The 13,145-nt window shown below is 35.8% G+C and overlaps 1 protein-coding gene across 4 annotated transcripts; it reads right to left on the reverse strand.

Annotated features, from left to right (window-relative positions):
- Window positions 1–4,588: 4,588 nt before the first annotated feature.
- LOC117121018 lies at window positions 4,589–11,630 on the reverse strand. Of its 4 annotated transcripts, none has more exons than XM_033266113.1 (4): window positions 11,495–11,607; window positions 8,428–8,567; window positions 7,230–7,691; window positions 4,589–7,129 (listed from the first exon to the last, which is right to left on the reverse strand). In XM_033266113.1, the coding sequence occupies exons 3-4, from the start codon at window positions 7,624–7,626 to the stop codon at window positions 6,081–6,083; spliced, it is 1,446 nt and encodes a 481-aa protein (XP_033122004.1). In that variant the 5' UTR covers window positions 7,627–7,691; window positions 8,428–8,567; window positions 11,495–11,607; the 3' UTR covers window positions 4,589–6,080. The 4 variants fall into 4 exon arrangements, with proteins under 4 accessions (XP_033122004.1, XP_033122005.1, XP_033122003.1 ...); XM_033266114.1 differs by having other exon boundaries at window positions 11,515–11,581; XM_033266112.1 differs by lacking the exon at window positions 8,428–8,567 and having other exon boundaries at window positions 11,515–11,630.
- Window positions 11,631–13,145: the final 1,515 nt, after the last annotated feature.

Below are 13,145 nucleotides of genomic sequence, written 5' to 3' on the forward strand. Positions count from 1 at the left end.
GACCTTTGTAATCACAGATTACAATTATTTTGTGATACTTCGAAAAATGAGCTCAACTTCCTTTGCACATTATGTTGATTGTTCATGCACTCTATATAAAGTATTGAAATTGAAAATTACCATAAAGAAGCAAAATAAATTTTTGACAAGTGCAAAAAATACCTCACTTTGACTTCAAAGATATGCCGCATTGTAGCCTACGATTTAATGACTACCCCCATTGAGTTCCCAAAATATTATTTTTACCTAGTGAAATCGTTTTGTTTGTACTGATTATAGGCCCCCATTGGAGTCTTAGGATTTTGTTCTTTAGAGTAAATTTCCCGGTAAATGTGTGTATAAGCCATTAATTGTTTTATTCTGTACTGTATTGTACGGATGCACGGCATCGAATTGATGTAGGCCTATTATATCCCGCTGATTCTAAAGCGATCAACAATATCCAAAGGACAGGGATTATTACGTTCATCCATTTCAGGCAAGTACCGTAGGCCTACTCGCGCGAATAAGCGCCGGGCGCATAAAATATTTTTTTGGCATTTTTTGAAGGGCGCTTATTCAAACGGGGCACTTATGAAAACCGAGTGGAAATTGAGGGGGCTCTTATGGAAATAGATGAAAATCGATGGGTTCTTATGGGAACTTATTAAATTCAAGAGGCACGTTTCTTGAATGAAAAAAAGATCATATAAGGACATTTCGAATGGTGGTGCGGCGGATAGATATCCAGAGAACATGGCCCATGACAAGAATGCTGTGAATATTTACACAACAGCAGAATAACAGATGCAATTAGTGGTGGTGGGTAATGTTTAGCTTGCTGGCCATCGGCCGATTGATATTAGCACCCAGCTAACAATATTACGTTATAAGAACTTTACCGTATAATAACGTTACAGTTTGGTGATAATAACGTTATTTTGTAGAACCATATATGTACGTACTTATAACATAATTTCCCAACGTCACAACGTTGAACGTTCTTACAAAAACGTTGTGGACGGTTTGCTGGGACGATGGCAGGATCATTGCAGATTTTCTTGAAAACTCAGATGAGAATGTGCTAAAGGTGCAAATTGTCGGAAAAAGAAAAAGAGGATAGGAAATATAGGCCTAGACAAATATGTAAGAAGAGGAAAGTTGTCTGTCCGATCGGAGCTCTCGTCTGTCCAAGAGAAATATCCTCATTATTGACCTAAGAAGAATGTGACCACTCTGCAGCTCAAATCATGCCAACAACCACAGTCTCATGATTGATTGGATTATTGACTTGCTAAAAAGAAAATCTTATGATTATATCAAATTATTCAAACGGGGCGCTTAAGGAAATTTTCTCGTTTCTCAAAAGGGGTGCTTATTCAAACGGGGCGCTTATTCGCGCGAGTAGACGAATTACACGCTTGCTTCTGCTTATCATGGATCGTTCTTTCAACCGTTTCACAGAGTGACGTTATCAAGGGTACTAGATTCAGGATTTTTCGCTAAAGGTGGGAGGGATGGCTACAAAACTTTGAATGGTTTGAATCAACACTTCACACCAACATGAGAGTATGGTCCCCTCAGTTTAATCCATAAGGAATAGTAGAGGGAAATGAACTTAAATGCACGTTTTTTGCATCCTTTTCCTTATCCGTAAAATTTACCATGCAGACTTTCTGGTTTTTCAAGTAGGCCTAGGCCTACCAAATCAGTCAAATGACGAATACAATAATACTGCATTACTAGTAAATGTTATAAATACATTAAACCATGACATCATAATTACCACATTTTAATAGAAAATTGAGGCATGGCAATAACTATTATCGGTATATTTATCACAAGATGATGTTGGCTCGGAGCACTTACCATTCTCAGAGTGTTTATATTTTCAACGTGTGGTATACATACCGTACATTTTTTAAATAATAATTTCTATGATTAACTTTTGTTGTTGAATGGTATATGAAACATTGGTGTAATGATTCTTAACCAATTGCTTCATATTTTAATATTTAATTCCTGTCGATGTTCTGATCATGTGAAATTGTATATTAAGTGAATACGATAAAGGATGTATAATGATTAAATATAGAAAGTAAAATAACGTGTAATGAGATAATCCAAACAATAGTTCTTTGTAGTGATGGCTTCAGGGCCTAACGGATGCTACCGGTGGATGTTGCCGGCTGCAGATGACCCTGGCAAGGGGTCAGATGTCCCCGATGAATGATAAAAATTGATACCATAGTTGGTACGGGATGCTCAATTAATTTATATCTCTTCTCAACCGATATCCCATTATATGTAAATCTCAACAAACGTTGATGCAACTTATGTCCACGTGACGGTAGGCCATCATGCGTTTCCGATTCATAATAGATATAGACTGAAAATACATGATGTTTTTATACATGCGTTTATTATTCAAATGTATTTAAGGGTCTCCTATGTGGTTTAGTACCACCTGTCATTAGCTTGTGAATTCTTTCTTGTTGATACTTTTAAGCTGATCCAGTTTTTATAGTACAGTATATTTAATTGTCGATTGTCCTAAGCTAAATGTAAAGACGGAATATATAATGATAGGCATAGATTTAAAATTAGTAGGCCTATTAGATCTGTACGATATAGACTTAGGCCTACCTCAGAGGCAGATCCAGAATTCTTCGTTAAGGGGAAGGACGCTACCAAAATTATTTAAAATAGGAAGCTTCAAATGCCTATCATTTCAGAGAAACATTCACACTAAATTATTAAAATTTATTCAATGGTTTGATATTTTCGCTATAACGATGTGGGCTATGTTTGATGCCACTTGTCTTAAACTTGTGAATTCGTTGTTGTTAATAATTTAAATTGATTTCGTTTTTATACTGTAAGAGAATTTATTTTAATTGTCGAATTCCTAGAGTATGGTCTCCACCCGATATAGCAAGAAATTAGTTTATCGCCCTCTTTCAAGAAATATTTGATTATGGTTGTTGTATGCATGAACATAGTGATGTCATTATGACACTATTTAATTGTATATAGATCCAGGGAGTTGTTACTATAACAACTCCCTGATTAACCAGAGCTTAATCTTTAAAATGATGTATTAAACTTTTGCTTTAATGAATAAAACATGTATCATGGAAGAAACATAACATTCAGAAGAAATTACTGTATGCATAATCAGCTTTATTTCTTAAATATAATTTTTCTACATTCTAGTGCTGAGGTGCTATGGTTACACCATTATTCCTTCATGGTTACGCCACCTTTTTTTGAGTGTTTTACCTTTATGTGACTTGTGATAAAATACATAAAATATCACTTTTAAAGTAACAATTATTAGCTTAAATGTAACTCATTTCAATCATATCAAATTTATTTTTTTATATTTTAATTAGCTTGAATTATTATAAATTTAAAATGGATTTTAAATTGGAAATATTATGGAACTGTTTTTTTAGAAATAAACTCCACCTTCAACAACTGTGCAACAGTTATACAATGTGAAACCATAATTAGCATACCACTGTATTAATTGCAAAGAATATACAAAGAAAATAACAATCCAGGCACAGGGGAAGACACAAGACTAAGAGTAACTGAACACTTGCAAAAGTTACAAGAGTTTGTATCCTGTACATTAATTGATTATAAGCAACAATTCCTTTCACACACAACAGACATAAATTCGGAAATGACAGGAAATGGGTTGGTTTGTACATAAGGAGGAAATCCCCTACAGTACTAGACATTTGTTGTGGTCAGAACCACTATACCCAAGGAACAAAATAAATTTGAGTTGTGAGTGCTGAAAAGTATAGTAAAATTTAGTTGCAGTCCAAAACTTAATTAATTGTTGCAGCTACATGATAAATAATAGCCAAGTTAATCTACGGTAAAGCAACACTTTGATAACATTTGATCACTGACAAAAATATCAGATATCATAGCATGCATCTGGTATGCCAAATTAAATACCAGTACCTGTATGCAACCATAATCAGTAATTGGAACAATATCAATATGGTATTTCATTGGGAAACCATTTTAAGGACTTACACTTATGCTCTGATGTGTTTTTCTTGATGTCAGCGAAGATAATTAACAGCTCAGTAACAGGAATTTCACATCCTTGAAGTTGTCCTATTAACATCATAATATACCAATAATTGAGGCAACAGAATGTGTTTCAAAGGCAACAACCTCTTGTAGTGCGAGGGAATTGCTATTGGGGAGTGGAGTTGTTCTGGGGTCAAGACAGGCCTGTGGTGATTTGATTGTGGTGGGCAAAGTCAATGTTAGGGTAATCGTAACAGCCTTCACACATTGAAAAACATATGTGGTAGGTCCGTGGTACTGATGCACTGGAAAATATCCATGATAATTAAGGCTTAATTTGTTTTGTAAAACTACAGCATGTTAACATATTTTCAACATGCAAGTGCATTGCAGTTTACAGCCCACTGTTTACCTAAGATCTAGTGACTTGGTAGTGAAGAAATCAGTCTCAGTTAAAGTGGCTTTCTAGAATTGAGGTGGGGCATGTCCCTTAAAAATTTTCTGCCCCAGTCGCCCCACTTGCAAATGGTCAAAGTAAAAAAATTTAAAAGTATTTAAAAATGAACTCAAATAACTTTTATTTTCAAGCTAGCGGACCGTCCCTTATCAATGAGCCCCACTTCACCTTCATTCCCCATCAGCTTCCCATTTCAAAAACTATATATGCCACTGCTCAGCTAGACTATACAGTGTGTCCATCTAAATTTCAAAAATCTAAAAGGTCAATATATTTTTGTCTTTTTTATATGTTATCTTTACAAAAAATAATCTTTAAATGTTCTACTATAAGATAATATTCATGTTGCTGGGCTAGCAACATACCCTCACTTTTCTGTTGTTTAGCTAGACTAATAATTGCTTAGCCTCAAATCTACCTTAATTGTGTTAGATGCTTTACAAACCCTTCATGTCCAACAGTCTAAATCTATACCTACTATAATTATTACATATTGGTAATTGACCTTTGGCCCAGCTTTACACACATTGCTCTGTAAAGCCAAAACAACGTTTTTGTACTAAATTGTGGTCCATGTTTTAAAAGCAGAGATTATAAGATGACCCATTTTGAATGGCAGGGCTATTGTGCACAAAACCTCTGCACACAGTATGATAGTTCACAAAAATATATGCATATTGAAGCACATTCCTTACAAACACTTAAATGTTTGTAACTTCTAATACTTTTATGGTTAAAAAATCAAAAAGAAGCTGTAAAACATGCAATATAAAATTCTTATTTTTAAGACCTGCTTTTAAATAATTGTCAATAACATGATAAATATAATTTGCATAATAAAAAAAAATTGCTTTCATTTAACAATCTAATCTACATAGAGTATTGCACCTTTTTGGAACACACCAAACTAATGCAATGGAATTTCATATATTCTACAATATATAAGGTTGTTCTATAATGTAGAAAAATATTCTATTAAACTAAACTAGAAAAACTATTATTTCTCTACAAATAAAGGTACTATATTATCAATCAGTAGTTTAACTATATCATGTCAAGTGGTTATCTCTCGGTGTAGCTACTGTTATGGCAATAGGGCACAACCTATTAAATATATAGTGTATACTATAGTATAGTGTACTGTACTGATAGTGGGAATATCAATCACAAGTGTATGTACTGTCTTGAATAACAATCTTAAAAACTACACTAACTACTAGTAATGATTATTATATCAACTTCGTACAACTTTGTAGTACAAGGAAAAGTAAAATAAACATTTTTCCGTTACTTATTTTATCAGGAATTTTGTTGAGATTAAACTACATCATCTATTTCTGACACAAAGCATAAGAGTTGATTGATTGAGTTGAGATTGCATAATAATAATAATTATGTTGGCATACTTACATTAATTGGATACAAAATAATCGTTGTCAATTAGAAAAAAAATTACATACACTACCTTTAATTATCTCATGACCTGCTAGAGATAATAGTAATTAAAACACATCGTTAAAATTATATGTTTTTGGATCAGTGTTTTGTTCACAGTCCCAACAAGTTGTTGATATCTGAATTTTTTTTTTTAAACCTGGGTGGTTTCATTATTTATAACAACCGGTGTGATCCTTGCCCTCTCACGAGGGCAGCAGACTATCAGATCTGCAATCATAGTTGGCAATGGCAACTGTTTAATTGTCGATGCTGGTATATGCTTTAAAATCACTAGACGACACATATGCACTAAATTCATCTTGGGAGGCAGTTGCCATAGACGGACAGTGCCTTCTGTGGATGATACGGCTAGAACATCGTCAGAATGACTAAATGATATGCGAATGATTTCGGGATACATGCTCAGTTTGCAAGGTGTCATCGCAAAAGCCGCTGCTTGAGTCTTGGAGTCGAGTAGATAAAGAATATTACCGGTACTCGATGACATCATCACTATGACGCCATCTTGACAGCCGACAGCGAACGAATCTCCTTCCATGTTGTATTTTAGACAAGTTGCTTTCATGACGTTTTCTGGAAGTTTACAATGAAGGATTTGCGATCCACTTTCAATGTTCTTTACATAAACCTGATCGGAGTTGACACAGAAAGCCAGAACTTCATGTGGGAACCGTGGATCAAAATCATAACAGCGCTCGTTTGTGAGCTCTTCATCCTTACCATCAACTAAAACGCATTCCAACTTTGACAGGTCACGTTTAATAAGGAACAGTTGGCCAGCTGTTGTGCTTATCGCCACAAACTGACTATCTGGAGAGAATCTACATTCTAAACGATCTTGATTTATTAGGTGCTTTTGGAGTTTGAAGTGTTGAAAAAGTTCACGTACACACCTCTGATACATAACAAGCATATCACTGGCTCTTAAAATTATTACCACAACAGCTAAGTTTAGGTGTAGACGAGAGCGCGCTAGTACAGCCACGTAGTTAGAATCCCCCGAGAAGGCACTAAAAAAGAACGTACTACAGAATGTTTCCTTAGCTTTCACCAGACTATTCTGGCATAAACTGGAGCACATGATGTCTGTATCCGTGAAAAAGCTGACAAGTGTTCCATTCGTTGACACGCTACAATGTGGCAAGGCACGACTTGGCTTAGTGTTCAAAACTTCTGGGTCTACAAATGAGAAATAAGTATCATTAAAAATGACGATGTAATTTCATTTAAAAGACAGATAAAAATATTAAGTAATGTTTTCTGAGAGTATTACACTTACAGTGAGGATCATTGAAGCGCCAGAGAGTCATAAATCCTTGAGGAATCCGGAAGTAATTCTGCAGTCGCATCTTACGAAGCTGTGTCAGGCCTTGTGATCCTCGATAAAAGTAGCCACCAAGAGACGTGATGATCTGGCTGTCATCAAACGGCATAAACATGCAGTCTGTCCACCAAATTATCTGTGCAGGGTCTAGGCCGGTGGTAACCACTCCTGGCGGAATCACATTAAACTGGTAGAAAACATGGCCCTGGTCGTGCCCCTCCGAACAGAGGGCACGGCCCGTACTGGACAGAATTTTCTGCTTTGGGAAGCATTTCCACATGGTTTGCGGGACGGTCTGATTCCACTTTCTTTTTGTTTGGCGCCCTCCATCAAGAGTAATAGTAGCACCCATTGTCTTCCTTAATGCTCTATTGTCTGCCTATTAACAGCTTAGCCTGCATTCAACCATTTTCAAAGCTAAAGAAAAAAAAAGAATAGTAAAAATTGTGATTACTGTTTTAAACTAGAGCCTTGCAGGCGCCAATGTTCCTATGCATGATACTGTACATGACTTAACCAACCATATTTTCTGATTAAGTCATCATAAATGACATAATCAGAAAATATGGTTGGGTCAAATTTGTGTGGTGGTTGAAAAATTCAGGGGGAGTCTTTATGGCCCAAAATAGTGATTTTAGACCACATTGGTAATGTAATTTGATAGGCAAATTACAGTAATATTTTTAGCCAATTTCTTTGAAAAAATTTCGTAGGCCTCAGTGCCTAGCTAGGTATACAGTATTTTCATTTTACAGTAGTTTAAAACGATATCAGGAGTGGGGGAGCTGGCAGTGGCCTACTAGACTACAATTTATTTGAAAATAGCTTGAGCGTCCACACCAGTTGGGCCAATCGTCTGTCACTCGAAGTTTTCATCACGATGATCAAGAACATACACGATCTAGGCCCCAGACTAGGCCTAGCCTTGCTGCCGTCACTCTGCTACATATACTACCGCATAACAAAGAAAGCAACCCACGCAGTGCATTCTTAAATTTTACACACATTATTTAAATGTTAGACAATAACACAGTATCATTGATTGAATGATCTACCACCCTCGCATCGCAGTAACTACAGTACTGTACTAAACTAGGCTTAGCCTAGGCCTTATGTTTTTGTGGAAAGCCTAAGCTAGATAGTCGTTATTTACCCGACAGTCGGCTGCCTTTATATCTTCACTTGTCTTCAGTTAGCATTCAAAGGGTACACTGCTACATAGCCAACTGTCGGGGATATAGTACCTTCATATGACTACTCGCACAACAGAAAAAGGTAGCGAAAAATGGAGATCTAAATGAAAAAACGATGTATTTCAGAAAATATTAAAACCTTTTTTTCATTTTAGGCCTTTTTAAAATGCCTATGCCTACAGCAGTTGATTTTTTTTGCCGCAAAACCAAAATAGTTTCATCCATGCCAACTTGCCGATCGGTTACCGTGAGCCCTGACTGAACACTGCAGAAACTTCACATCAAACTTTGCATCGCGAGGTAAAACAAAATGTCGGAAAACTTTTCTTTGACGCATGCGCATTTGCATAAATATCTACACACACGCACGCACACACTACACACAGGAAAAACAGTGAAGAGTGAAATACAATAGTTCCTATTGCATTACATGCTCGGAAACTAAAAATGAATGAAATAAATATTGCTGAAAAATAAAAGAAACAATAAATTATTGAAATCCTAAAAAATTTTTGATGCAAGTTTCTACTAAAAAATATTCATTGTAAGGGGTCAAACAATACGCTAGATGGGAGGAGGTAGACAAATTTGTACACTTTCACATATTCATAAAAATGTTGATTTAAAAGTACATGCAATATAATAATAGATTTTTATAACCAATTATAATGCAAAATATTTCATGCAACCAAGTACAGTATTTTAGTTGACTTCACAAAAAATGGAGAATGGTTTTGCAAATCAACATTTTTATGTACACTTTCAGTCCTAACTTTTAGTGGGGAGGGGGAGGGTATTGAAAAAATGCACAGTACTGTGAATACACTTGTGAAAATGTTCATAATTCTGTCCTTAACAGCATGTAAATATGTACCAGTAGGTTGTTACAAAGAACAGGTTGACAAAGAGCTCAACCACACTTGATACTGTAGTTACATCTGCTCAGAACAGGCTCAGCACCACCTTTTTTTGAAGTGTGAACAACTGATAAATTTTAGGCCGGCTCAGATTCCGCAATGCAAGACCTGGGCCACCTCATCTTCATATCTGAACATAAACTGGACCTAGGTTGGCAAAGTCGCCTTGATAGTTAAGTCAATTTTGACATCTTACACCACAACATTTCACGCAAAAGCCAGTCCAAAGTGTGAACATTCACAGTGAGACGTTGAGCCGACTTAATAGTAACTGTGAATGGAATGGTCATTTTGAGTGGGCTGTAGTTGAGGCGGCCCTGGGCCGATAGGATATGTGCGATTATGCTCAAAAGAGATGGCTTCTGAGAATACTACAATACTGAAAGTAAGATGGACAATAATGTAAAATAAATGTATTAAAGAACAGTGAGAATTTGGATTTGTATAATGATTAACGGTATACATCGCTTGTCAATTCTAAAACCTTGGAGGTGAAGAGGAGGATATTATTTCTCAAAGAAATGAATTTATGAAGCCACTGCATGTAATTTAGTCAGCACATGGGAATCATTTTCAATACACAATTCTTGATTCTGGGCAGCTGGTTCTAAGTAAACATTAATATTCATAAAAAATGAAAGTCTAATTTATGTTCACTGTTATAGTGAGTTATGATGGACATTTTGAAATAATAAAATTGGAAGAAAAACCCCAATGTAACAGTAACATTCGCAAATTAATTTAATTACACATGCTAAAAATCTCATGTGAGTTAAACCTTGTATCAATGTATTTTTTGATTATTGTACAACAAAGGCCTTTTCAAAAAAAATAGGATCCATGAATGAGTTTATTGGGTAATATCCTGAATTTTTTAAATTTTTTTTTTCTCTTCCAAGTTTGATGTGATTTTGGACTTTATTTATTTTTCAAATTACATAAATAAAATCAATTTAATTTATTAAAACTTATCTCACAGCTGAGGGTTAAATTCTGAGTATGGCACAAATATAAACACATGGTGAAAACATGGTTAATGCATGAGGAACAGTCCTTCAAACAATTAAAATTTAATATATGTAACAGCATGACAAAAAGCTACATAAAGTTAGGCATAAATCCTAAAAAAGTCCCTATTTAAAATGATCATGTGTTCACTTAAATTTTGGAGTAAAAAGTTTTATAAGTGCATTCTTAACCGTCTTAAAAATATGGACCTTTTTCCGATTTGGGGGAGGGGTGGGTAATATGCACCCATCGCACAGGACACCCTGGTCCATTGGGGAAGGAGCCTGTCATTTCGTTGGTGAGGAATGCATTTGTGAAATTCCCATTTCTTAAATATTGGTCACCACACCCCTTGCTGATGGTAGCCACTGGTGTATTTAAGGGGTGTGCTGTGGGAACCCCCCACGGACCCAAACCACTGGAAAAGTTGGAAGCGTAATAATCCCCATCCATAGTCTCCATTCCAAAACTCCTAGATATGGAAGTGTGGAACGTCTACTAAGGATCTGGAATCCTTGCTGTGGGAATCTTTCTGGTACCATCATCACTGACGAGGGTGGTGGTACAATGGCCAACAGATTTATTTTTCCTATTGGACAGGAGATTTTTTAATATTGTATCTTTGCTCTATTAATAATTGTTTTTCCATATAATAAACAATGTCTAGCCTTTATACCTCAATGGCTTGAATGCATCATTGCACAAATTACCACGGAACGAAATGCTTTGTGACGAAAACAAAGATGATCTCCTTGATTCACCAGATTTTCTTCATTATATATACTAGTGTGTGTTCTATATTCAGAAAATCAAATATATAAACATTTTGCTTCTAAATATGTGCGATTATCGGAGCGATTATAAACATACCATCAAGAATAATATTATTAAGCACGTCATTTCCTAGCAGTGCCTGGCTGGCTTATACATACACAGTGAGGACGGTGCAAATTAAACCACCATCCAGCAAAACATCAACAATACAATTGCTGCACTAACAAACACGCATTTCATATCCAGAGCTAGGCCTACGTAATGAATAAAACATTTATATAGTCCTAATCCAAGACAAAACCTTAACAAAATAAGCATGATTTTATACCTGTGATTCTGTCCTCCTACCTGTAAAATACAAAACTGAGAGTACTTTATCAGACTATTTATGGACGTCTTCCTCGACTGCCTGTCTGTTGTTCTTCGTGAGTTGACCTGTGGGATGATGACCTGGGATGATTACGTAATCATAAGGATGAGCGCGCACCGATCCACGATTTTAGAAATGATGTAAAAAAAATCCTAGTGTTTTTTCAGGGAAAAATCTAACTGTTGATCCTGAAATGTGTTTTTGCTGTGCTTTTGCTGTTTATTTTGTTTTTGCTGTTTGTCCGTTTTTCGTTTTGTATTCAAATCGTTTGTTTCTGTTCATTTACCAAGCCAAGGAGGTACAAAATAAATATTGTTATAGGCCTCACCTCATTGATCTTACCAAATGCTTGTATTTTTAATACAATTGCCAGATAAATAAAATAAACAAAACGTTATCTCTCCTTCTTTGAGTCAAAAGGTTGCGCAAACCATCTTTAAACTTAGTAGGCTAGACATGTAGCTACAGATATATTAGTAAATTGAAACGATCTGTGTTGATCTTTGTCGATCTTTCACATACCCAGGAGGAGACGTGGAAGCCGCTGCCCCCCCCCCCCTTTGTACACCGTTTTAAAATATGTTTAAAGCACATAGTGTTAAAAGCTTGCTTGTTCTTGCTAGCCAATACAAATTCTTTCCTCGGGTGACGCAAAATGAATAATATAGGCTAGTACTTCTAAAATATGTGGCCTAAATATGCATCAGCACACGTTATGCATTAGCCTGGGTTCCAGGACCTAATTTTAGGTTACTCACTCTTTATTGCACTTAGTGCGCGCCATACCTAATTTAATTGGCGTCCCATACTCGATTTCTTTTTTTTATTCCGTCTATCTCTAAATTAACTTTCTCGTTGGTGGCGCTGTCCAGAATGAGAAAAACAATTAAAAAAAATAAGAGACTTGTGGCAAGTCTAGTTATGCATAGGCCCTATAGGATAGGCCTACTATATTATAAAACATGGGCATAAACGTGATTTTTAAAAATCGTAAATCCATAAATCCCATTCCAGGATATGATAATGTATGGTTCATTTTGGTTTTTATTCCTTTGCAAGCGTTTATAAAGCTTTGTTTAATAATACTACTCTACAGTAGTAATAATAATTATGACGATAATCACCTCATCCCCAACCATGATGCCGGGACTGAGGTGGCTTTGAGATCACGGCTTTCAAGTAAAAAAAGTATACATACTCAAAGACAATGTTTTTAAGCTTTACTTTCTATGCTACAATCACACACAGTATAAGATCTCTATTGTTGCCAATAATCCCTAATAAAAGATGAGAAATTTGTTGGCACTTTATTTTGACTATATTATGGTGATGTGATGATGATGAATTTTACCAAAAGTGTCATTTTTGGCCATCTAGAGGTATTTCCTCAAATGTTAATTGTACCAGCCCCAACAATGGTGGGTCTGAGGTAGGTGTGGACTCACGAAGTTCCGGGCCACCCTCTCCACCTTTCAAAGAGATCTGCGCCCTTCCCTGGGTAGTCGGCACCTGACTCGGAGTATGTCTTTGTGGACTGCTGCGGCGAAAGTGCATACATTTGTTTTTAGGATGTCATCTGGTTTTTATGCTCATTTTCGTGATTATAACT

This window comes from Anneissia japonica, unplaced genomic scaffold (genome assembly GCF_011630105.1).
Source record: "Anneissia japonica isolate Jap-2015-1 unplaced genomic scaffold, ASM1163010v1 scaffold287891_len339112_cov183, whole genome shotgun sequence".
NCBI lineage: Eukaryota > Metazoa > Echinodermata > Crinoidea > Comatulida > Comatulidae > Anneissia > Anneissia japonica.